Here is a 27883-nt window from a genome sequence, read left to right on the forward strand (position 1 = left end):
CAAATCATCAAGATTCGCTGCTTGCAGCTCCTGAGTGATCACCGACCAATGACGTCCCAGATGAGCTCAACGGGAGACAAGTCTGGAGACGCTGCAGCCACGGGAGCAGGTCTAGGCCACGTAGGCTGCTCACAGTAGCACAAGGAACATTTGACCCGTGCTGTCATGTTGCTTCTAAGATACTTTAGAGAAATGGAAACACTGCTTCAATTAATAAATCAATGTAATGTTGAGCTGTGAATTTGGAGTGAAGAATAGATGGGTGCGGCTACCATACATTATACAACCCCACACCATAATCCTAGGTGATGGACTGGGGTGCTGTTCCCTTGTGAAGGCCTCTTTATGGTCTCCAGACCAATCTCCAGCTACCATTGCATTGAAGACAAAAGTTGGATTATTCGATGAAAAGGACAGAATTTCATACCCGTCTTGCTCAGCACCATGACCAATGGCCGCATAAAGTCAATGGACAACTGCAGTTGGATGCCTGGCTCATAGCCCAATGTCATGCCAATGCCGTCCGATGGTTTGTGCAGACTCAGTTTGCCCCTTAGCCTTCGTAAGTGACGACCATTTTCACTTGCTTAATAGAATCAATCCATCAATCGTGAAACCAGTGGTGCGGCCATTTCTCCACAGTGTTCCAGGAGACCTTTTTTAATACGACAACAACAGGACGCATGTTACTTGTGCTACTGTGAGCAGCCAACCTGGCCTAAACCTGCTCCCGTGGCTTCTCTGGACTTGTCTCCCATCAAGCACATCAGGGATGTCATTGGTCGGTGATCACACAGGAGCTGCCAGCGGCAGATTTTGATGATTTGCCCAAGTGCATTCAGCGGCAGATCATTCCTCAGACAACCATTAATAACCTCAGTGACAGTAGCCGAGACTATCAGTGCCGTACTGAATAAATCGAGAGCTTTAAAAAGTTTGTTACATATAGTATATTAACAATATACATAATCTATCCACTAGATAAATAGATAATAGATAGATAATAAATAATAGATAATAGATAGGTAATAGATAGGTATATAGATACAGTTATATGAAAAAGTTTGGGCACCCCTATTAATCTTAAGCTTAATGTTTTATAAAAATTGTTTTTTTTTTGCAACAGCTATTTCAGTTTCATATATCTAATAACTGTTGGACCCAGTAATGTTTCTGCCTTGAAATGAGGTTTATTGTACTAACAGAAAATGTGCAATCTGCATTCAAACAAAATTTGACAGGTGCATAAGTATGGGCACCCCACCTGAAAAGTGACATTAATATTTAGTAGATCCTCCTTTTGCAAAAATAACAGCCTCTAGTCGCTTCCTGTAGCTTTTAATGAGTTCTTGGATCCTGGATGAAGGTATTTTTGACCATTCCTCTTTACAAAACAATTCCAGTTCAGTTAAGTTTGATGGTCGCTGAGCATGGACAGCCCTCTTCAAATGATCCCACAGATGTTCAATGATATTCAGGTCTGGGGACTGGGATGGCCATTCCAGAACAGTGTAATTGTTCCTCTGCATGAATGCCTGAGTAGATTTGGAGCGGTGTTTTGGATCATTGTCTTGCTGAAAGATCCATCCCCTGCGTAACTTCAACTTTGTCACTGATTCATGAACATTATTGTCAAGCATCTGCTGATACTGAGAGGGATCCATGCGTCCCTCAACTTTAACAAGATTCCCGATGCCGGCATTGGCCACACAGCCCCAAAGCATGATGGAACCTCCACCAAATTTTACTGTGGGTAGCAAGTGTTTTTCTTGGAATGCTGTGTTTTTTGGCCGCCATGCATAACGCCTTTTTGTATGACCAAACAACTCAATCTTGGTTTCATCAGTCCACAGGATCTTCTTCCAAAAAGAAATTGGCTTCTCCAAATGTGCTTTTGCATACCTCAGCCGACTGTTTGTGGCGTGCTTGCAGAAACGGCTTCTTTCGTATCACTCTCCCATACAGCTTCTCCTTGTGCAAAGTGCGTTGTATAGTTGACCGATGCACAGTGACACCATCTGCAGCAAGTTGATGCTGCAGCTCTCTGGAGGTGGTCTGAGGATTGTCCTTGACTGATCTCACCATTCTTCTTCTCTGCCTTTCTGATGTTTTTCTTGGCCTGCCACTTCTGGCCTTAACAAGAACTGTACCTGTGTTCTTCCATTTCCTTACTATGTTCCTCACAGTGGAAATTGACAGGTTAAATCTCTGAGACAGCTTTTTGTATCCTTCCCCTGAACAACTATGTTGAATAATCTTTGTTTTCAGATCATTAGACAGTTGTTTTGAGGAGCTCATGATGCCACTCTTCAGAGGAGATTCAAACAGGAGAACAACTTGCAAGTGGCCACTTTAAGTAGCTTTTCTCATGATTGCATACACCTGGCTATGAAGTTCAAAGCTCAATGAGGTTAGAAAACCAACAAAAGTGCTTTAGTAAATCAGTAAAAAGTACTGTATATACTCGAGTATAAGCCGACCCGAGTATAAGCCGACCCCCCTAATTTTGCCACAGAAAACTGGGAAAGCTTATTGACTCGAGTATAAGCCTAGGGTGCAAATGCAGCATTTACCGGTGAATTTCAAAAATAAAAATAGATCATTATTTCCCCATATCTGTGCCATATAGTGCTCTGCACCGTTCATTATTTCCCCATATCTGTGCCATATAGTGCTCTGTGCCGTTCATTATTTCCCCATATCTGTGCCATATAGTGCTCTGCACCGTTCATTATTTCCCCATATCTGTGCCATATAGTGCTCTGCACCGTTCATTATTTCCCCATATCTGTGCCATATAGTGCTCTGCACCGTTCATTATTTCCCCATATCTGTGCCATATAGTGCTCTGCGCCGTTCATATTTCCCCATAGCTGTGCCATATAGTGCTCTGCACCGTTCATTTTGTCCCATAGCTGTGCCCCATACTGTGCTCGGCACCATTCATTATTGCCCCATATCTGTGCCCCATATACAATGCTCTGCACCGTTCATTTTGTCCCATAGCTGTGCCCCATACTGTGCTCGGCACCGTTCATTTTGTCCCATAGCTGTGCCCCATATAGTGCTCTGCACCGTTCATTTTGTCCCATAGCTGTGCCATATAGTGCTCTGCACCGTTTATTGTGCCCCATACAGTGCTCTGCACCGTTCATTGTGCCCCATACAGTGCTCTGCACTGTTCATTGTGCCCATACAGTGCTCTGCACCGTTCATTGTGCCCCATACAGTGCTCTGCACCGTTCATTGTGCCCCATATAGTGCTCTGCACCGTTCATTGTGCCCCATATAGTGCTCTGCACCGTTCATTGTGCCCCATATAGTGCTCTGCACCGTTCATTGTGCCCCATATAGTGCTCTGCACCGTTCATTGTGCCCCATATAGTGCTCTGCACCGTTCATTGTGCCCCATATAGTGCTCTGCACCGTTCATTTTGTCCCATAGCTGTGCCCCATATAGTGCTCTGCACCGTTCATTGTGCCCCATACAGTGCTCTGCACCGTTCATTGTGCCCCATACAGTGCTCTGCACCGTTCATTGTGCCCCATACAGTGCTCTGCACCGTTCATTGTGCCCCATACAGTGCTCTGCACCGTTCATTGTGCCCCATATAGTGCTCTGCACCGTTCATTGTGCCCCATATAGTGCTCTGCACCGTTCATTGTGCCCCATATAGTGCTCTGCACCGTTCATTGTGCCCCATACAGTGCTCTGCACCGTTCATTGTGCCCCATATAGTGCTCTGCACCGTTCATTGTGCCCCATATAGTGCTCTGCACCGTTCATTGTGCCCCATATAGTGCTCTGCACCGTTCATTGTGCCCCATATAGTGCTCTGCACCGTTCATTGTGCCCCATATAGTGCTCTGCACCGTTCATTGTGCCCCATATAGTTCTCTGCACCGTTCATTGTGCCCCATATAGTGCTCTGCACCGTTCATTGTGCCCCATATAGTGCTCTGCACCGTTCATTGTGCCCCATATAGTGCTCTGCACCGTTCATTGTGCCCCATATAGTGCTCTGCACCGTTCATTGTGCCCCATATAGTGCTCTGCACCGTTCATTGTGCCCCATACAGTGCTCTGCACCGTTCATTGTGCCCCATATAGTGCTCTGCACCGTTCATTGTGCCCCATATAGTGCTCTGCACCGTTCATTGTGCCCCATATAGTGCTCTGCACTGTTCATTTTGTCCCATAGATGCTCCATATAAATCTGTGCCGCTGCCGCTGCTGCTGCAATAAAAAAGAAAAAAAACACATACTCACCTCTCTTGCTTGCAGCTCCCAGTGTCCGGTCCCGGCGTCTCTGCACTGACTGATCAGGCAGAGGGCGCCGCGCACACTATATGCGTCATCGCGCCCTCTGACCTGAACAGTCAGAGCGCAGACGCCGGGAAGATGGAGGCGCCGGGAAGATGGAGCGACGCCCGGCGTCTGGAACGCGGACAGGTGAATATTACATACTTACCTAGTCCCAGCGATCCTGGCGCTGTCCCTGCCGTCCCACGGTCTTCGGTGCCGCAGCCTCTTTCTCTATCAGCGGTCACCGGCACCGCTGATTAGAGAAATGAATAGGCGGCTCCGCCCCTATGGGTGGAACAGGGGAAGAACTGCAGCACCGAAGACCGTGGGACGGCAGGGACAGCGCCAGGATCGCTGGGACTAGGTAAGTATGCCTCAGCGCCCTCACCCCCACACCCGCCGACCCTGCCGCCCACCGTGACTCGAGTATAAGCCGAGAGGGGCACTTTCAGCCCAAAAATTTGGGCTGAAATTCTCGGCTTATACTCGAGTATATACAGTAGGTAGGAGTAGTTAAAACAAGAAAATGATAAGGGTGCCCATACTTATGCACCTGTTAAATTTTGTTTGAATGCAGATTGCACATTTTCTGTTAGTACAATAAACCTCATTTCAAGGCAGAAACATTACTGTGTCCAACAGTTATTAGATATATGAAACTGAAATAGCTGTTGCAAAAAAAACAAACTATTTTTATAAAACATTAAGCTAAAGATTAATAGGGGTGCCCAAACTTTTTCATATAACTGTAATAGATAGATAATAGATAATATAATAATAGATAATAGATAGATGATAATATATAGATAATAGTCTAGATAAATAATAAATAATAGATAATAGATTGATGATAATATATAGATAATAGATATATAGATGATAGATAATAGACAGATAATAGATTATTATATTTATTATTTATCTATTATCTATCTATCTTCTGTCTATTATCTATCTATTTATTATCCTCTATCTTCTATCTATTATCTATCTATTATTTATATACTATCTATCTATCTATCTATCTATCTATTATCTATTTATTATCTAGCTATCTTCTATCTATTATCTATCTATTATCATCTATCTATTATCTATCTATTATCTATCTCTATCTATCTATTATCTATATATGTATTATCTATCTTTTATTTATCTATCTATTATCTATCTATCTATGTACAGATGAGTATGAGCCCATATGAGAAGTCTCCAATAAGAACACCATATGATTTAGAAACACCAACATACAGCGTCTATAACAGTGCCGTAAATGAGCACATTATACCGCGATATAGTACTCAATAATCAGTGCCATACAGTGCAGACATTACACATACAGTTGTGGTCAAAAGTATTGACACCCCTGCAATTCTGTCAGATAATACTCAAATTCTTTGTTATTATTATCTTCATAATTTGTCTTAAATGAAAAAACACAAAAAGAATTGTCCTAAAGCCAAATTGGATATAATTCCACACCAAATATAAAAAAGGGGGTGGACAAAAGTATTGGCACTGTTCGAAAAATCATGTGATGCTTCTCTAATTAACAGCACCTGTAACTTACCTGTGGCACCTAACAGGTGTTGGCAATAACTAAATCACACTTGCAGCCAGTTGACATGGATTAAAGTTGACTCAACCTCTGTCCTGTGTCCTTGTGTGACCACATTGAGCATGGAGAAAAGAAAGAAGACCAAAGAACTGTCTGAGGACTTGAGAAACCAAATTGTGAGAAAGCATGAGCAATCTCAAGGCTACAAGTCCATCTCCAAAGACCTGAATGTTCCTGTGTCTACCGTGCGCAGTGTCATCAAGAAGTTTAAAGCCCATGGCACTGTGGCTAACCTCCCTAGATGTGGACGGAAAATAAAAATTGACAAGAGATTTCAACGCAAGATTGTGCAGATGTTGGATAAAGAACCTGGACTAACATCCAAACAAGTTCAAGCTGCCCTGCAGTCCGAGGGTCCAACAGTGTCAACCCGTACTATCCGTCGGCGTCTGAATGAAAAGGGGCTGTATGGTAGGAGACCCAGGAAGACCCCACTTCTTACCCCGAGACATAAAAAAGCCAGGCTGGAGTTTGCCAAAACTTACCTAAAAAAGCCTAAAACGTTTTGGAAGAATGTTCTCTGGTCAGATGAGACAAAAGTAGAGCTTTTTGGGTAAAGGCATCAACATAGAGTTTACAGGAGAAAAAAAAGAGGCATTCAAAGAAAAGAACACAGTCCCTACAGTCAAACATGGCGGAGGTTCCCTGATGTTTTGGGGTTGCTTTGCTGCCTCTGGCACTGGACTGCTTGACCGTGTGCATGGCATTATGAAGTCTGAAGACTACCAACAAATTTTGCAGCATAATGTAGGGTCCAGTGTGAGAAAGCTGGGTCTCCCTCAGAGCTCATGGGTCTTCCAGCAGGACAATGACCCAAAACACACTTCAAAAAGCACTAGAAAATGGTTTGAGAGAAAGCACTGGAGACTTCTAAGGTGGCCAGCAATGAGTCCAGACCTGAATCCCATAGAACACCTGTGGAGAGATCTAAAAATGGCAGTTTGGAGAAGGCACCCTTCAAATATCAGGGACCTGGAGCAGTTTGCCAAAGAAGAATGGTCTAAAATTCCAGCAGAGCATTGTAAGAAACTCATTGATGGTTACCGGAAGCGGTTGGTTGCAGTTATTTTGGCTAAAGGTTGTGCAACCAAGTATTAGGCTGAGGGTGCCAATACTTTTGTCCGGCCCATTTTTGGAGTTTTGTGTGAAATGATCAATGTTTTGCTTTTTGCTTCATTCTCTTTTGTGTTTTTTTCATTTAAGACAAATTAAATGAAGATAATAATACCAAAGAATTTGTGATTGCGATCATTTTCAGGAAGAAACTGAGTATTATCTGACCGAATTGCAGGGGTGTGAATACTTTTGGCCACAACTGTATACAGTGTACCAGTAATAGTGTTTTCTAGTTATAAAATATTAACTTCAGGCCATAAAGAAACATGTGGCATTAACATGGGTGATCCAGCAAGCCCGGCCGGAGAGCAGATGGATCATGTAGTAAAAACCCCAGTAGCCCCAGGAACACGCAGGCACTTACTCTGACAGCAGCTCGAGCTTCTCTCCCTTCTGTAGTTCCAGATCTCCATTATTTATAGGAGTGTAATCATATAACGCAGCAATGAATTTCTTTTCTGTGCGTAAAGGAAAGATTTCCAGACATTATAAGGTGATCCGAGCAGCTCGATGTTCACTATGTGCAAGGAGAAGCTTCTAAAATGAAATCCATCTCCCCGAGCCGTATTCTTGAAGGTACGGCCCCTCTAGATTTACACGGTGTTCGGAATCCTAATTTATTTATTTATTGGATTTAGAGACTATATTAAAGGATAAGGATTTTTTTATTATTATTAAATGCATGAATTTTTGGCTAAAAACTATATTTGCGTTTGATTTTTTTTTAAAGATTTTGGCTTCGTATTGCGGGCTGCAGAACGAGAAAACAGAAAATCCCTCCGTGAGCTTGTAGTTCGGAGCTCTTTTATCTTTTTCTAATGATTAATGACCACATCAAAGTTCAGCTTCACTTTGATGTGGTCTGCGTCAAGAAAATCAACACAGGCGAGATGATAAAAAGGTTCCAAACTCTCCCATCACTCAATGATTATGTTATGAACATCCCCCCCATTCAAATCTACTCAGGAATCCCACCAAAAACTGCACAGAACACGTCTCCTCCAGAGTCCAGTGGTGGCGGCTTTACACCACTCCATCCTACGCTCGGCATTGTGCTTGGTGATGTACGGCTGCATGCAGCTGCTCCGGCCATGAAGCTCCAGGCTGTTAATACTAGAGGATGTCTGGACTCGTCCCATCAGCCCTCCCGCTCTGAAGTATTAGAGGGTCTCCACTTTATGGCTGAGTTACTGCGGCTCCTTCCACATCTCAATAATATCACTCACAGGTGATGGGAGAAGATTCAGGAGGAGAAATGTCATGAACAGACTTGTTACCCTGGTGGCTCCTATTACAGGACTGCACTAGTATCAGTGAGCTCTGAATCACTGGCCGCTGTGTCATTTGTTAGTAAAGGTAGACTGCATGGGGGGAGGGGGATATAATACACTGGGGGATGAGGGGCTGGATGTTATACACTGGGGGATGAGGGGCTGGATGTTATACACTGGGGGATAAGGGGCTGGATGTTATACACTGGGGGATGAGGGGCTGGATGTTATACACTGGGAGATGAGGGGCTGGATGTTATACACTGGGGGATGAGGGGCTGGATGTTATACACTGGGGGATGAGGGGCAGGATGTTATACACTGGGGGATGAGGGGCCAGATGTTATACACTGGGGGATGAGGGGCTGGATGTTATACACTGGGGGATGAGGGGCAGGATGTTCTACACTGGGGGATAAGGGGCTGGATGTTATACACTGGGGGATGAGGGGCTGGATGTTATACACTGGGAAATGAGGGGCTGGATGTTATACACTGGGGGATGAGGGGCTGGATGTTATACACTGGGGGATGAGGGGCCAGATGTTATACACTGGGGGCGAGGGGCAGGATGTTATACACCTGGGGATGAGGCCGGGGCTGGATGTTATACACTGGGAGATGAAGGGCAGGATGTTATACACCAGGGGATGAGGGGCTGGATGTTATACACTGGGGATGAGGGGCTGGATGTTATACACCTGGAAATGAGGGGCAGGATGTTATACACTGGGGGATGAGGGGCGGATGTTATACACTGGGGGATGAGGGGCTGGATGTTATACACTGGGGGATGAGGGGCGGATGTTATACACTGGGGATGAGGGGCTGGATGTTATACACTGGGGGATGAGGGGCAGGATGTTATACACTGGGAGATGAGGGGCGGATGTTATACACTGGGGGATGAGGGGCGGATGTTATACACTGGGGGATGAGGGGCTGGATGTTATACACCTGGGGATGAGGGGCAGGATGTTATACACTGGGGGATGAGGGGTGGATGTTATACACTGGGGGATGAGGGGCTGGATGTTATACACTGGGGGATGAGGGGCGGATGTTATACACTGGGGATGAGGGGCTGGATGTTATACACTGGGGGATGAGGGGCAGGATGTTATACACTGGGAGATGAGGGGCGGATGTTATACACTGGGGGATGAGGGGCGGATGTTATACACTGGGAGATGAGGGGCTGGATGTTATACACTGGGAGATGAGGGGCGGATGTTATACACTGGGGGATGAGGGGCGGATGTTATACACTGGGGGATGAGGGGCTGGATGTTATACACTGGGAGATGAGGGGCTGGATGTTATACACTGGGGGATGAGGGGCAGGATGTTATACACTGGGGGATGAGGGGCGGATGTTATACACTGGGAGATGAGGGGCAGGATGTTATACACTGGGAGATGAGGGGCGGATGTTATACACTGGGGGATGAGGGGCAGGATGTTATACACCTGGAGATGAGGGGCAGAATGTTATACACTGGGAGATGAGGGGCGGATGTTATACACTGGGGGATGAGGGGCGGGATGTTATACACTGGGAGATGAGGGGCGGATGTTATACACTGGGGGATGAGGGGCGGATGTTATACACTGGGAGATGAGGGGCTGGATGTTATACACTGGGAGATGAGGGGCGGATGTTATACACTGGGGGTTGAGGGGCTGGATGTTATACACGGGGGGATGAGGGGCGGATGTTATACACTGGGGGATGAGGGGCTGGATGTTATACACTGGGAGATGAGGGGCAGATGTTATACACTGGGGGTTGAGGGGCTGGATGTTATACACTGGGAGATGAGGTGCTGGATGTTGTCCACTGGGAGATGATGGGCTGGATGTTATACACCTGGGGATGAGGGGCTGGATGTTATACACTGGGGATGAGGGGCCGGATGTTATACACTGGGGGATGAGGGGCAGGATCTTATACACTGGGGGCGAGGGGCTGGATGTTATACACTGGGGGATGAGGGGCTGGATGTTATACACTGGGGGATAAGGGGCTGGATGTTATACACTGGGCGATGAGGGGCTGGATGTTATACACTGGGGGATGAGGGGCGGATGTTATACACTGGGGGATGTGGGGCTGGATGTTGTACACTGGGGGATGAGGGGCCGGATGTTGTACACTGGGGGATGAGGGGCTGGATGTTATACACTGGGGGATGAGGGGCGGATGTTATACACTGGGGGATGTGGGGCTGGATGTTGTACACTGGGGGATGAGGGGCCGGATGTTGTACACTGGGGGATGAGGGGCCGGATGTTATACACTGGGGGATGAGGGGCCGGATGTTATACACTGGGGGATGAGGGGCTGAATGTTATACACTGGGGGATGAGGGGCTGGATGTTATACACCTGGGGATGAGGGGCCGGATGTTGTATACTGGGGGATGAGGGGCAGGATGTTATACACTGGGGGATGAGGGGCCGGATGTTGTACACTGGGGGATGAGGGGCCGGATGTTATACACTGGGGGATGAGGGGCTGGATGTTATACACTGGGGGATGAGGGGCTGGATGTTATACACCTGGGGATGAGGGGCAGGATGTTATACACTGGGGGATGAGGGGCGGATGTTATACACTGGGGGATGAGGGGCTGGATGTTATACACTGGGGATGAGGGGCCAGATGTTATACACTGGGGGATGAGGGGCAGGATGTTATACACTGGGGGCGAGGGGCTGGATGTTATACACTGGGGGATGAGGGGCTGGATGTTATACACTGGGGGTTGAGGGGCCGGATGTTGTACACAGGGGGTTGAGGGGCTGGATATTGTACACAGGGGGTTGAGGGGCTGGATGTTATACACTGGGGGTTGAGGGGCTGGATGTTATACACTGGGGGTTGAGGGGCTGGATGTTGTACACAAGGGGTTGAGGGGCTGGATGTTATACACTGGGGGTTGGGGGGCTGGATGTTATACACTGGGGGTTGAGGGGCTGGATGTTATACACTAGGGGATGAAGGGCTGGATGTTATACCCGGGGTTGAGGGGCTGGATGTTATACACTGGGGATGAGGAGCGGATGTTATACACTGGGGGTTGAGGGGCTGGATGTTATACACGGGGGGATGAGGGGCGGATGTTATACACTGGGGGATGAGGGGCGGATGTTATACACTGGGAGATGAGGGGCTGGATGTTATACACTGGGAGATGAGGGGCGGATGTTATACACTGGGGGTTGAGGGGCTGGATGTTATACACTGGGAGATGAGGGGCTGGATGTTGTACACTGGGAGATGAGGGGCTGGATGTTATACACCTGGGGATGAGGGGCTGGATGTTATACACTGGGGATGAGGGGCCAGATGTTATACACTGGGGGATGAGGGGCAGGATCTTATACACTGGGGGCGAGGGGCTGGATGTTATACACTGGGGGATGAGGGGCTGGATGTTATACACTGGGGGATGAGGGGCTGGATGTTATACACTGGGGGATGAGGGGCGGATGTTATACACTGGGGGATGTGGGGCTGGATGTTATACAGTGGGAGATGAGGGGCTGGATGTTATACACTTGGGATGAGGGGCCACATGTTATACACTGGGGGATGAGGGGCAGGATGCTATACACTGGGGGCGAGGGGCTGGATGTTATACACTGGGGGATGAGGGGCTGGATGTTATACACTGGGGGTTGAGGGGCTGGATGTTGTACACAGGGGGTTGAGGGGCTGGATGTTGTACACGGGGTTGAGGGGCTGGATGTTATACACTGGGCGATGAGGGGCTGGATGTTATACACTGGGGGATGAGGGGCTGGATGTTATACACTGGGGGATGAGGGGCGGATGTTATACACTGGGAGATGAGGGGCAGGATGTTATACACTGGGCGATGAGGGGCTGGATGTTATACACTGGGGGATGAGGGGCTGGATGTTATACACTGGGGGATGAGGGGCGGATGTTATACACTGGGAGATGAGGGGCAGGATGTTATACACTGGGAGATGAGGGGCGGATGTTATACACTGGGGGATGAGGGGCAGGATGTTATACACCTGGAGATGAGGGGCAGGATGTTATACACTGGGGGATGAGGGGCGGATGTTATACACTGGGGGATGAGGGGCGGGATGTTATACACTGGGAGATGAGGGGCGGATGTTATACACTGGGGGATGAGGGGCGGATGTTATACACTGGGAGATGAGGGGCTGGATGTTATACACTGGGAGATGAGGGGCGGATGTTATACACTGGGGGTTGAGGGGCTGGATGTTATACACGGGGGGATGAGGGGCGGATGTTATACACTGGGGGATGAGAGGCTGGATGTTATACACTGGGAGATGAGGGGCGGATGTTATACACTGGGGGTTGAGGGGCTGGATGTTATACACTGGGAGATGAGGGGCTGGATGTTGTACACTGGGAGATGAGGGGCTGGATGTTATACACCTGGGGATGAGGGGCTGGATGTTATACACTGGGGATGAGGGGCCAGATGTTATACACTGGGGGATGAGGGGCAGGATCTTATACACTGGGGGCGAGGGGCTGGATGTTATACACTGGGGGATGAGGGGCTGGATGTTATACACTGGGGGATGAGGGGCTGGATGTTATACACTGGGGGATGAGGGGCGGATGTTATACACTGGGGGATGGGGGGCTGGATGTTATACACTGGGAGATGAGGGGCCGGATGTTATACACTGGGGATGAGGGGCCACATGTTATACACTGGGGGATGAGGGGCAGGATGTTATACACTGGGGGCGAGGGGCTGGATGTTATACACTGGGGGATGAGGGGCTGGATGTTATACACTGGGGGTTGAGGGGCTGGATGTTGTACACAGGGGGTTGAGGGGCTGGATGTTGTACACGGGGTTGAGGGGCTGGATGTTATACACTGGGCGATGAGGGGCTGGATGTTATACACTGGGGGATGAGGGGCTGGATGTTATACACTGGGGGATGAGGGGCCGGATGTTATACACCGGGGGATGAGGGGCCGGATGTTATACACTGGGGGATGAGGGGCTGGATGTTATACACTGGGGGATGAGGGGCTGGATGTTATACACCTGGGGATGAGGGGTCGGATGTTGTACACTGGGGGATGAGGGGCAGGATGTTATACACTGGGGGATGAGGGGCCGGATGTTGTACACTGGGGGATGAGGGGCCGGATGTTATACACTGGGGGATGAGGGGCTGGATGTTATACACTGGGGGATGAGGGGCTGGATGTTATACACTGGGGGATGAGGGGCAGGATGTTATACACTGGGGATGAGGGGCGGATGTTATACACTGGGGGATGAGGGGCTGGATGTTATACACTGGGGATGAGGGGCCAGATGTTATACACTGGGGGATGAGGGGCAGGATGTTATACACTGGGGGCGAGGGGCTGGATGTTATACACTGGGGGATGAGGGGCTGGATGTTATACACTGGGGGTTGAGGGGCCGGATGTTGTACACAGGGGGTTGAGGGGCTGGATATTGTACACAGGGGGTTGAGGGGCTGGATGTTATACACTGGGGGTTGAGGGGCTGGATGTTATACACTGGGGGTTGAGGGGCTGGATGTTGTACACAAGGGGTTGAGGGGCTGGATGTTATACACTGGGGGTTGAGGGGCTGGATGTTATACACTGGGGGTTGAGGGGCTGGATGTTATACACTAGGGGATGAAGGGCTGGATGATATACACGGGGTTGAGGGGCTGGATGTTATACACTGGGGATGAGGGGCGGATGTTATACACTGGGGGTTGAGGGGCTGGATGTTATACACGGGGGGATGAGGGGCGGATGTTATACACTGGGGGATGAGGGGCGGATGTTATACACTGGGAGATGAGGGGCTGGATGTTATACACTGGGAGATGATGGGCGGATGTTATACACTGGGGGTTGAGGGGCTGGATGTTATACACTGGGAGATGAGGGGCTGGATGTTGTACACTGGGAGATGAGGGGCTGGATGTTATACACCTGGGGATGAGGGGCTGGATGTTATACACTGGGGATGAGGGGCCAGATGTTATACACTGGGGGATGAGGGGCAGGATCTTATACACTGGGGGCGAGGGGCTGGATGTTATACACTGGGGGATGAGGGGCTGGATGTTATACACTGGGGGATGAGGGGCTGGATGTTATACACTGGGGGATGAGGGGCGGATGTTATACACTGGGGGATGTGGGGCTGGATGTTATACACTGGGAGATGAGGGGCTGGATGTTATACACTTGGGATGAGGGGCCACATGTTATACGCTGGGGGATGAGGGGCAGGATGTTATACACTGGGGGCGAGGGGCTGGATGTTATACACTGGGGGATGAGGGGCTGGATGTTATACACTGGGGGTTGAGGGGCTGGATGTTGTACACAGGGGGTTGAGGGGCTGGATGTTGTACACGGGGTTGAGGGGCTGGATGTTATACACTGGGCGATGAGGGGCTGGATGTTATACACTGGGGGATGAGGGGCTGGATGTTATACACTGGGGGATGAGGGGCGGATGTTATACACTGGGGGATGTGGGGCTGGATGTTGTACACTGGGAGATGAGGGGCTGGATGTTATACACTGGGGATGAGGGGCCAGATGTTATACACTGGGGGATGAGGGGCAGGATGTTATACACTGGGGGCGAGGGGCTGGATGTTATACATTGGGGGATGAGGGGCTGGATGTTATACACTGGGGGTTCAGGGGCCGGATGTTGTACACAGGGGGTTGAGGGGCTGGATGTTGTACACAGGGGGTTGAGGGGCTGGATGTTATACACTGGGGGTTGAGGGGCTGGATGTTATACACTGGGGGTTGAGGGGCTGGATGTTGTACACAAGGGGTTGAGGGGCTGGATGTTATACACTGGGGGTTGAGGGGCTGGATGTTATACACTGGGGGTTGAGGGGCTGGATGTTATACACTGGGGGTTCAGGGGCCGGATGTTGTACACAGGGGGTTGAGGGGCTGGATGTTGTACACAGGGGGTTGAGGGGCTGGATGTTATACACTGGGGGTTGAGGGGCTGGATGTTATACACTGGGGGTTGAGGGGCTGGATGTTGTACACAAGGGGTTGAGGGGTTGGATGTTATACACTGGGGCTTGAGGGGCTGGATGTTATACACTGGGGGATGAGGGGCTGGATGTTATACACGGGGTTGAGGGGCTGGATGTTATACACTGGGGATGAGGGGCTGGATGTTATACACGGGGGGTTGAGGGGCTGGATTTTATACACTGGGGGATGAGGGGCAGGATGTTATACACTGGGGGATGAGGGGCTGGATGTTGTGCACTGGGAGATGAGGGGCTGGATGTTATACACGGGGGGGGGGGCTGGATGTTATACACTGGGGATGAGGGGCAGGATGTTATACACCGGAAGGCAAGGGGCAGGATGTTATTCACCGGAGGGCAAGGGGCAGAATGTTATACACTGGGGCATGAGGGGTCGGATGTTATACACTGGAGGCGAGGGGCTGGATGTTATACACGAGGGGATGAGGGGCTGGATGTTATACACTGGAGGCGAGGGGCTGGATGTTATACACCAGGGGATGAGGGGCTGGATGTTATACACTGGGGGGTGAGGGGCTGGATGTTATACACCAGGGGATGAGGGGCTGGATGTTATACACTGGGGGATGAGGGGCTGGATGTTATACACCAGGGGATGAGGGGCTGGATGTTATACACTGGGGGCGAGGGGCTGGATGTTATACACCTGGAGATGAGGGGCTGGATGTTATACACTGGGGGATGAGGGGCTGGATGTTATACACTGGGGGATGAGGGGCTGGATGTTATACACTGGGGGCGAGGGGCTGGATGTTATACACTGCGAGATGAGGGGCTGGATGTTATACACTGGAGGGCGAGGGGCCAAATGTTTTACACTGGGGGCGAGGGGTTGGATGTTACACACTGGAGGCGAGGGGCCAAATGTTATGCCTTGGAGGCGAGGGGCAGTATGTTATACACTGGGGGATGAGGGGCCGGATGTTATACACTGGGGATGAGGGGCCGGATGTTATACACTGGGGGATGAGGGGCAGGATGTTATACACTGGGGATGAGGGGCCGGATGTTATACACTGGGGGATGAGGGGCAGGATGTTATACACTGGGGGATGAGGGGCCGGATGTTGTACACTGGGGGATGAGGGGCCGGATGTTATACACTGGGGGATGAGGGGCCGGATGTTATACACTGGGGATGAGGGGCCGGATGTTATACACTGGGGGATGAGGGGCAGGATGTTATACACTGGGGGATGAGGGGCCGGATGTTGTACACTGGGGATGAGGGGCCGGATGTTATACACTGGGGGATGAGGGGCAGGATGTTATACACTGGGGGATGAGGGGCCGGATGTTGTACACTGGGGGATGAGGGGCCGGATGTTATACACTGGGGGATGAGGGGCCGGATGTTGTACACTGGGGGATGAGGGGCCGGATGTTATACACTGGGGGATGAGGGGCAGGATGTTATACACTGGGGGATGAGGGGCCAGATGTTATACACTGGGGATGAGGGGTAGGATGTTATACACTGGGGGATGAGGGGCCGGATGTTGTACACTGGGGATGAGGGGCTGGATGTTATACACTGGGGCGAGGGGCCGGATGTTGTACACTGGGGATGAGGGGCTGGATGATTAAGCTTAAAGCCCAATACTTTTCTCCATATAGTGTATAATTTGTGTAACTTTCTACACATTTGAATTTTTTCCACATGTTGAAGTTGTAATAAAATACAACACACTTGGCTCACGCACCGTGGTATAATTTGGGTTTCATAGACACATTACTAAAGATGAAAGTCTTCGCAGTTTATGAGGCTATGAAGCATTTCTCACCTTTTTGGGATACTTTGCATTGTGCGGTAACATTCTGTGGCCGTGTTGCTGGGACCTGGAATCAGAATGGAGGATGAGATTACCCCGAGACAATCATCAAGTCACCATCACTGCCAATATCGTGTTACAGATATTATTTCCCCAGAAGTGACCGAGGTCCATTTGGCTATGCTACATTCATACAATATGGCACATAAAGCCCAGGATACTCCATACACAACTTACTATTGGTGGATGAGAGGGCTTGTAAAACTGACCGGCAGGAGAACTCAGATTAACATGGTCGTCTTTCTTCCAAGGAAGCTTCTTACTGCCAATCACCCCCATCCTTGAGGCAAAAGAAAACATAAGATAATGGTAAAGAATGGCGCCGATTTCATGGGAAAAGTCCTTGCAGTCCTCCTCTCTCTGTAGAGGGAACACTGTGCTGAAATGGCTCTTGTAAGGGAATATATGGACGGCATTTATCTATTCTTGTGTTGCTGAGCTGCGAACAGCAGAAAAGACTTCATAGCAGCCACATGGCCACAAAAACGTCACTCAGGAAATGCCCTATTGACTTTTATGGGAGAGTGTTGCGGGCATGCTCTGTGTGAGAGCATAACGGTCATGCTCTATGTGAGAGTGTTGTGAGCATGCTTTGAGCGAGTCTTGTAGGCATGCTCTATGTGAGAGTGTTGTAGGCATGCTCTATGTGAGAGTGTTGTAGGCATGCTTTGTGTGAGAGTGTTGTGGACAAGCTCTGTGCTGAGGTCATTGTGCACGTAGGAGGAGGAGGTGAGCTGTAACTATTAATTTTTGTGACTGGTGGATCCTATGTGATGCACAGTATATACAGATGTCACCTTTAATTATAATCCTGCCTGTGATGATAAGCTGAGAATTCACCTCTACAGAACTGGAAGTATCAGCGAAGTGTGGTTCAAATTCCGCACAAATTCGCAGCTGGACTGCGCCTGTCGCTGATTGTTAGAAGCCGGCCGGGCGTGACCAATCAGTGAAGCCAGGGCCGGCTCCAGGTTTTTGAGGGCCCCGGGCGAAAGAGTCTCAATGGGCCCCCCTCATTAACACATACCACGATACAGGATGCACAGATACAGCAGAGAAATATACCACAGCCAAGTAGCATATAACACAGCCCACGTAGCATATAACACAGCCCACGTAGCATATAGCACAGCTACGTAGCATATAACACAGCCACATAGCATATAGCATAGCCACGTAGTATATAGCACAGCCACGTAGTATGTAGCACAGCCCACATAGTATATAGCACAGCCCACATAGTATATAGCACATCCATAGTATGTAGCACAGCCCACGTAGTATGTAGCACAGCCCACATAGTATATAGCACAGCCCACATAGTATATAGCACAGCCATAGTATGTAGCACAGCCCACGTAGTATATAGCACAGCCCACATAGTATATAGCACAGCCACGTAGTATATTGCCCTGCCATGTATATTGCACAGCTACGTAGTATATAGCACAGCTACCTAGTATATAGCACAGCCCATGTAGTACATAACACAGCCACATAGTATATAGCAAAGCTCATTTAGTATATAGCACAGCTCATACAGTATATAACACAGCTCACGCAGTATATAACACAGCCACGTAGTATATTGCCCAGCCACGTAATATATTGCACAACCCACGTAGTATATAGCACTGAGTCGCAGTATATAACACAGCTCACGCAGTATATAACACAGTCCACGTAGTATATAGCACAGCGATGTAGTATATAGCACAGCCCACGTAGTATATATCACAGAGATGTTGTATATAACACACACACACAGTATATAACACAGCCCACATAGTATATAACACAGCTCACGTAGTATATAGCAATGTGGGCACCATATCCCTATTGAAAAAAAGAATTAAAATAAAAAATAGTTATATACTCACCTTCAGTCGGCCCCCGGATCCAGGCAAGGCGTTTAGCGATGCTCCTCGTGACGTTCCGGTCCCAAGAGTGCATTTTGGTCTCGTGAGATGATGACGTACCGTACGTCATCATCTCGCGAGACCGCAATGCATGGCCTGGAGCATCGCGAGGTGCGGGAAAGGCGCCGGAAGGTGAGTATTTAATTATTTATTTTTATTTATTATTTTTAACATTAGATCTTTTTACTATTGATGCTGCATAGGCAGCATCAATAGTAAAAAGTTGGTCACACAGGGTTAATAGCAGCATTAACGGACTGCGTTACACCGTGGCATAATGCGGTGTAACACAGCCATTAACCATGTGTGAGTGCTGACTGGAGGGGGCACTGACAGAGAGTAGGAAGGGGCGAATTCACGGCCGGACTGTGCCCGTCACCGGCCGCGACCAATTAGCGATGCGGGATTTCCGTGACAGACAGACAGACGGTAGTGACCCTTTGACGATTATATATATAGATGCTAGACGATTATATATATAGATGCAAGTTTTCAGGATTTGTTTTAAATATAGAAGGTGGAAAACAAACAAACAAAAGGTATCCTAAGTAACTTAAGAACCAACATTCCCATCAGATCATTTTCTAGAGAACAAAACGTGGGGTTTCTTTAACACATTCCCTTAAATTGGATTGTAAGCCTCTAGGCGATTATTGTATTTTTACTGGATATTTGACTTTTCCTCCATCTGTCATAGTCTCAGTTGGAGAATCTCGTTCAGTCATTGCACGAATGTGGCTGTCTACCAACAAAGTGTGGGGGATAAGACCCTTTTCTCCTAAAGCCCTTGTGGTTAAGTCTTAAATGTAAAAAGTTGAAACCCCTCTCAGGACTTACATGTCTTGAGAAACGCCTTCTAAAAGCAAAATTCCACCTATGCAACCAATTTTGTTTTGTTGTTTTTGTCAAGTTAAAATGGAAAATAAAGCAACTTTGCAAAAAGTCTCCGATCACCGTTATTGACTGTATTGCATGATCAACCATTCATTTCATGGCAGCTGTTGGGGACATGTTTATTACTGCATGAGGGGTCTGTGGGGACATCATATTGCATGAGGAGTGTGTGGGGGCATCATTCTGAGTGAGAGGTGTGTGGGGGCATCATACTGAATGAGGGGTCTGTGGGGACATCATATTGTATGAGGAGTGTGTGGGGGCATCATTCTGAGTGAGAGGACTGTGGGAGCATCATACTGAATGAGGGGTCTTTGGCAGCATCATATTGTATGAGAAGTCGTAAAGTATGAGGAGTCTGTGGGGGCATTATACTGTATGAGTGTGTCTGTGGGAACATCACATGGTTTGAGGGGTCTGTGGGGCATGATATTGTATGAAGGGTCTATGGAGGCATCATACTGAATGAGGCGACTGTGGGGGCATCATACTGTATGTGGGGTCTGTGGGAGCACCATACTGAATGAGGGGACTGTGGGGGCATCATATTGTATGAGGGAACTGTGGGGGCATCATACTGTATGAGGGGTCTATGAAGGTGTGAGCAGGTTGCGAGATGCAGTGATGGACAGGAGGTAGAGCAAGGGTTAACAATTTTACTTAACAGGGGAATATGTAACACCCCAGGTAACTGGTTGTTACAGTGATGCTGCTTTCCCTTCGGGGAGGGTAATATCATGCTCAGAGGCAATGGAGTTCTCTTCACCAGGTAAGGCACCCGCATGCAACAGATTCCGAATCCAGGCCAGGAGGGGGAGCTCAAGACCCAGATTCAGGGGAGCTTCCCTCAAATATGGATATATGTCCTGGTCTGGAGGAGGAGTGAGCCAGTCTGATAGAGACTGAGAGAGCAGACAGGGAGGCCTGGCAGCTACGAGAGAGCTGCAGCCTCTGAAAGGATAGATAACCAGAGGGGTTTTATGTCGTGGAGCTTCAGAGGAAAGGAGCAAAGGAGAGGAACAGGGCTCAGAGGGGAACTGTGACTGGGCACCCTCAGAGCCGAAGCGCAGTACGGGGTACCGGGAGCCCGAGGCCTTAGTGGAACTGTAGGACACTTGGCAGAATCGGAGGGCTGAGAACTTTATGGGATTGGCCCATACCACACCTGACACACAGCAGCAACTAAGGAGACCGGGACATGATAGAGTCCCTATAAAATGGCTCAAGCTGCCCATCATGCAGGTACCTGTCTCTGGACAGGGGGATAGAGGACTCTGCAGAAAGCTTCAGACAGCAGGGACTTCATATACAGCAGACGCTAGGTGGAAAGGCTCACGGACTTCGACTGGAAAAAGGGAATCTTCCATTGCCTCCAAGCCGGCCGGGCCATATCATCACCCGTGCCTCGTACCCTGGACTGTGGCCTGCCAACTACAGTAAACCAGGTAAAGACTTACAACTTGTGTCCTTTACTCATTTTACCAGCCTACACCATCATCGCCTTACACCCCTGGGGACCCCACTTCACCTGTGGGAAGTATACCATCAATGCTGCAACAAAATCCCCCAGAGGACCCCTTTAACGCAGCATCGGTCCCACTATTAACCAAACACTACAGGTGGCGTCACGACAGACTCATTTACAATTTCCCTTTTAAGACCGTTCCCCTTTAATTAGACGCCCAGGGCCACGGACCGGGTCGCAGCCACCGTCACATCCCCTTTAAGAGCGACTGGACCCGGTACCGAGTACCCCACACTCTGGTATGGCACTCCAAATACTCCACGCAGGGAGGTAAACAGTTAAAGGGAGGACAACAAACAGTTCAGATGCAAAAAGATGTGCAGAGTCACTGAAAACAAGTGAAAAGATAGTGGTAGTTCATGCTAGATCAAATTAGCCTGTCAGTCGTCTTCCATGCCATGGCAATTACGGAGCAGGCGATGATGCCAACAACGACTGGTGCGGTGCTGTTCCAGTGGGGTCCTGCAAACAATGGTCCGTCTCCTTGCAGCAGTGGTCGGTGTCCGGTACCTTCCACTGAGCCCCTAGTCCATGAACATATTTCAGCCGGGGCAAGCAATCAGGGTCTCCCGTGGGCGGGAAAGTATATGCTGGTAAGGTGGGTTACAAAAGTCTCTCCAGTACCCGGTTCTCTCATTGCGGCACATGCGCTGTACTCACGGTCACGAAGCACACGGCACCTCGCTATCTGTTAGCTACGGGTCGCGTTGCATTTTTCTCTCTGGCTGAAGCGCCAACAACCACTGGCGCGCTGCTTCTCCAGCGAGGTCCTGCAGACAACGGTCCAGCAACGAGGGCAGCAGCGAACAGTCCTGAACTGTGCCCTGGCTCTTAGGCTGGTGTGTGGCGCTTAGCTGAATAGGGCTCCCGGCTCTTTCCTTAATACTGCGGTGTTCTTCAGCAGCGGCCTGGCATCAGATTGGCCGCACGTCGTTGCGGCCCAGCTGCGCATCCCTCGGAGCACGCTGCACATGCACCTTGCTCCTCTCACGGCTGGCGGGAAAAGTCGAGTGCAGGCCTGCGCTATATCGATGCTCGAGGGCTAGAGCACTAACATCCCCCTGCTGCATGCTGTCTCTTCCCACCAAGTCTCTCTCTAGGCCACCGGGTCTGTCTGCTGCAGTCCGTCGCAGTGTCGGCAGGACAGGTGCGGAGCACACTGCCTGCCCTCCTGCTCGCACGCTGATGGCAGGAGCCTCTCTGCAGCTACGCGCGCTTTCTCCCTCAGCTTCCGGACGGGTTCCATCTCTAAACACGCCCCCTCTTCCTGGGTCATAGGGTCTGCCCAGTCCCCTATTCCTTCCCCCAGGAAACATGGGATGCAGCCTCAGCAGTTCCAGACCCAGCTCAATACAGGTACGTGCAGCCTGGTCTTCCTCCTTACAAAGGCATCATACTGTATGAGGGGTCTGTGGGGACATCATACTGTATGAGGGTGTCTGTGGGGACATCATACTCTATGAGGGGTCTGTGGGGGCATCATATCGTATGAGAGGACTGTGGGGTCATCATACTCTATGAGGGGTCTGTGGGGGCATCATATCGTATGAGGGGACTGTGGGGGCATCATACTGTATCATCACGCACATTCCCTGGCTTAAACGCGAAACGCGCGTTGGGGTGCCACAGCCACCTAAAAGGTACAGTACTTTCTCTCTTTTCAGCTACTCTAAATCTCACATCTATAATACCCTTTACCCACTCGTATATCCATTTTTTGCACTATGCAAATGGCACAGCTGGCAACAGTTTCCAATTGTGGATCTTCTTTGCAATAGTAGCACTTTTTTTATGCATGGGTAGTAGTTTATATCATTATAAGATATATTTTCCAGTGTTTGCTGATGGGTCTATCATACTGAGCATTATATAGATGGAGGTATTTACCCCATGATTTGGATTTTTGCATAGGCACTTTTGCACTTTATATACCAGATGGTAGCTCCGCTCTCACAGACGAGTACACGTTTCCATTATTATGTACTCTTTTTGGGCTGTTTTTTGTATATTGCTGTCCCCTTGTTCACTTTTTAATAATTTACTTTATTGTACCAATAAAGATTTTCATGATTTTATGGCATTCGGCTTCCTGTCCCATATTTTTGATGTGTGTTTAAATTCGGAAGTGCCATGAACCTAGGCAAGGTGCACTTATTTATATATGTGTGTATGTATATGCATATATATATATATATATATATATATATATATATATATATATGTATATATATATAATTTGTGCTAAAATACTGTATAAAGGGACTGTGTGGTCTGTGGAAGATAATATAGTGAAAACATACGTTGCTAGGGGGTGCTTTTTGGGTCATCGTGTTGTGCATGTGGAGAATACTCTTTGGAAGTGTATCAAATGGTGTGTTGGGGCAGTTTTGGGTGATTCATACTCTATGGGGGCCATGAAAGTGTTATTGTAGTAGGTAAGAACACTAAGAAGCTCTAAAAGGGGCAAATTACAGTGAGTACAGAAAGTATTCAGACCCCTTTACATTTTTCACTCTTTGTTTAATTGCAGCCAATTTGGTAAATTCAAAAAAGTTCATTTTTTCTCATTAATGTACACTCTGCACCCCGTCTTGACTGAAAAAACCCAGAAACGTAGAACTTTTTGCAAATTTATTAAAAAAAGAAAAAATGAAATATCCCATGGTCATAAGTCTTCAGACCCTTTGCTCAGACACTCATATGTAAGTCACATGCTGTCCATTTCCTTGTGATCCTCCTTGAGATGGTTCTACTCCTTCATTGGAGGCCAGCTGTGGTTAATTAAACTGATAGGACTTGATTTGGAAAGGCGCACACCTGTCTATATAAGACCTCACAGCTCACAGTGCATGTCAGACCAAATGAGAATCATGAGGTCAAAGGAACTGGCCAAGGAGCTCAGAGACAGAATTGTGGCAAGGCACATAAATGTCCAAGGTTACAAAAGAATTTCAGAAGTACTCAAGGTTCCTAAGAGCACAGTGGCCTCCATAATCCTTAAATGGAAGAAGCTTGGGACCACCAGAAGTCTTCCTAGACCTGGCCATCCAGCCAAACTGAGCAATCGTGGGAGTCAACTATCAGTGCAGCCCTCCACCAGTCTAGAATTTATGGCAGAGTGGCCCAACGGAAGCCTCTCCTCAGCGCAAGACATATGAAAGCCTGCCTAGAGTTAGCTATAAAACACATCAAGGACTCCCAGACTCTGAGAAATAAGATTCTCCGGTCTGATGAGACAAAGATAGAACTTTTCGGTGATAATTCTAAGGCCAGGTTCATATTGCGTTAGTGCAGTCTGTTCAATGCAATGCAAGTGCCTTTTAAAGATCGCGTTATGCTAGCGGTGACGGACCCCCGAATGCTGCAGACCGCGTCCGAGGGTCCGTCATAGAATGACGGCACATCGCTAAAGCATGCCAATTATGACATGCGCTAGCGATGTGCTACATAATGACAGTCAGTGCCGCTATGTAACGGATGCCGTCAGCACATTGCCATTAACGCAATATGAACCTGGTCTAAGCGGTATCTGTGGAGAAAACCAGGCACTGCTGATCACCTGCCCAATACAAGCCCAACAGTGAAACATGGTGGTGGCAGCATCATGCTATGGGGGTGTTTTTCAGCTGCAGAGACAGGACGACTGTTTTTCATTGAAGGAAACATGAACGTGGCCAAGTACAGAGATATCCTGGATTAAAACCTCTTCCAGAGTGCTCTGGACCTCAGACTTAGCCGAAGGTTCACCTTCCAACAAGACAATGACCCTAAGCACACAGTTAAAATAACAAAGGAGTGGCTTCAGAACAACTCTGTGACCATTCTTGACTGGACCTGCCAGAGCCCTGACCTGAACCCAAATGAGCATCTCTGGAGAGACCTGAAAATAACATAGTAACATACTGTAGTTAGCAGGTTGAAAAAAGACATTTGTCCATCCAGTTCAGCCTATATTCCATCATAATAAATCCCCAGATCTACGTCCTTCTACAGAACCTAATAATTGTATGATACAATATTGTTCTGCTCCAGGAAGACATCCAGGCCTCTCTTGAACCCCTCGACTGAGTTCGCCATCACCACCTCCTCAGGCAAGCAATTCCAGATTCTCACTGCCCTAACAGTAAAGAATCCTCTTCTATGTTGGTGGAAAAACCTTCTCTCCTCCAGACGCAAAGAATGCCCCCTTGTGCCCGTCACCTTCCTTGGTATAAACAGATCCTCAGCGAGATATTTGTATTGTCCCCTTATATACTTATACATGGTTATTAGATCGCCCCTCAGTCGTCTTTTTTCTAGACTAAATAATCCTAATTTTGCTAATCTCTCTGAGTATTAATACAGCATAGAACCCTATGTATGGAAAACAGTACGTATATGCAAAGATGGAAAAGAGAAAAATTGGATGAGAAAAAAAAAATATATATATATACAAATAATAGTAACCAAATTTAAAATTTTAAAAATATAGGAAGACAAAAGGTATAATATAATAAAATGCCTTTATTAAAATATATATGTAGCGCCCCAGAGACCTGGTCGTTGCAGTATGGCCCCAAGGCGAATAGCGATACGTCCGATGGCACTAAAGAGTTCTCCTGACCAGGTATCACCAGAACACATTACACTTCACCTGTGGGAAGGTATACCATCCGGCTGCTATTCCATCACCCCAGCGGACCCCACAGCAGCGTCGGTCACCCTGACCGAACACCACAGGTGGCGTCACGAACCCCTGACAGACTGTACTACCATTTCCATTGGACGCCCCTTAGCATGGTCACGACCGGGTCCAGCCACCGTGACAACCGCAGAACCGAAGGAGAAGGGACCGGTACCGAGTGACTTGTGGCTCTGTGTCTGGGGGCGCTCCACATATATAATGGGCAATAAATGGTAAAAGCAGAATGTGACTGTAGCTGGAGGAATAAATATACAAGCAAAATTGAAGCAAAAAAATGGCAATAATAAACGGACGTGAAAGGAGGGTAAGTATATAAAGGATTTAAAACACCATGTAATGGCTGGAGGTAGAAACGCTCTGCATAGGTTATACGAAATACAGTAAGGAGTTCATATAAATTATGTGTATATAATCTACTATATAAAGCTGAATGTATGTGTGTGTGTGTATGTCCGGGATCGGCATCTGCACCGTTGCAGCTACAGCCACAAAATTTTGCACAGTCACACGTCTGGACCCTGAGAGCGTCATAGGCTACGTTGTGAGGTGAAATTTTAACTCCGCGCTTTCCAATTCACCAAACTATTTTTCCCCTATCTACATAATGGGGAAAAGTGAAAGGAAAAGTGTTGGAGGCAAATTGACAGCTGCCAGATGTGAACAAGGGGGATTCAAAGAGTGAGAGCGATGGCGCCAAAGAGTATATACCGTACAGTTGCTAAGGTGGGGCCCCGACATGGGATACTCACCACACACGGGGATATGACCACACACACAAAATGCGCCACACACTACCACGTGCTTGAACACATATTACCCTCAGCACACATTTCACCACACATACACCAACCTCGCCACATAAAAGTCGAAACACAAAAGTCGCCACTCGAAACTCGCCACGCGCAGAACTCGCCACATGCAAAAACTAGGCTCACGCAAAACTCGCCACAAGTGCAAAACTCACCTCATGGAAAATTCGCCACACGCAAAACTTGCACACGCGGAAAAATTGCCACATGCACAAAAGTTGCAACACATGCAAAAGTTGCCTCACACAAAACTTGCACATACTCAAAAGGCACCACAGATAAAACTCGCCACGCGCAAAACTCGCCATGCGCAAAACTTGCTGCACACAACTTGCTACACTAACCTGTCACATGCAACTCGACACACAAAAAGTTGCTACACGCATGTTGCCACACAAAATACATCTCACAAAAGTCGCTACATGCATGTCGCCACACGCAATTCAACACACAACTTAACAAACGAAACTCGCCCTAAAACACACACAAGTCTGGTATTATCCTTCAAAAATAAAAATCTGATTAATAAGCAGACAAACTACAAGAGCAACAAATGTACCATATAGGAAATACGGCAGCTGTCAGTCAGAAGACCTGTCTATTATGTGTATGTGTGAGCTAATATATACTGCCAGGGGGAGGGCTTCCTGTTGGCTGGAGATTTATCAGGCTGCCAATTTAGCTTACAAATACTGAGGTAAAAATACTGAGCAAATAACGTGTGAACGAGGTCTAATACAGGAGGAGATGACACACAGGTATATACTATATACAGGGGAGATGACACACAGATATATACTATATACAG

General features: G+C 48.2%; 1 protein-coding gene across 1 annotated transcript in view; it reads right to left on the bottom strand.

Moving 5' to 3' along the window:
• BLK (BLK proto-oncogene, Src family tyrosine kinase) overlaps positions 1-27883 on the bottom strand; it is a 111034-nt gene that overhangs the window by 44716 nt on the left and 38435 nt on the right. Inside the window, exons 2-4 of the mRNA XM_069728375.1 lie at positions 17422-17524; positions 17197-17251; positions 7405-7498 (exon numbers count right to left, since the gene is read on the bottom strand). Of these exons, the coding sequence (XP_069584476.1) occupies positions 7405-7498; positions 17197-17251; positions 17422-17523 (251 nt within the window). The 5' untranslated portion in view covers position 17524. The remainder of the gene's footprint in view (positions 1-7404; positions 7499-17196; positions 17252-17421; positions 17525-27883) is intronic.

This window comes from Ranitomeya imitator, chromosome 5 (genome assembly GCF_032444005.1).
Source record: "Ranitomeya imitator isolate aRanImi1 chromosome 5, aRanImi1.pri, whole genome shotgun sequence".
Classification (NCBI taxonomy): Eukaryota; Metazoa; Chordata; class Amphibia; order Anura; family Dendrobatidae; genus Ranitomeya; species Ranitomeya imitator.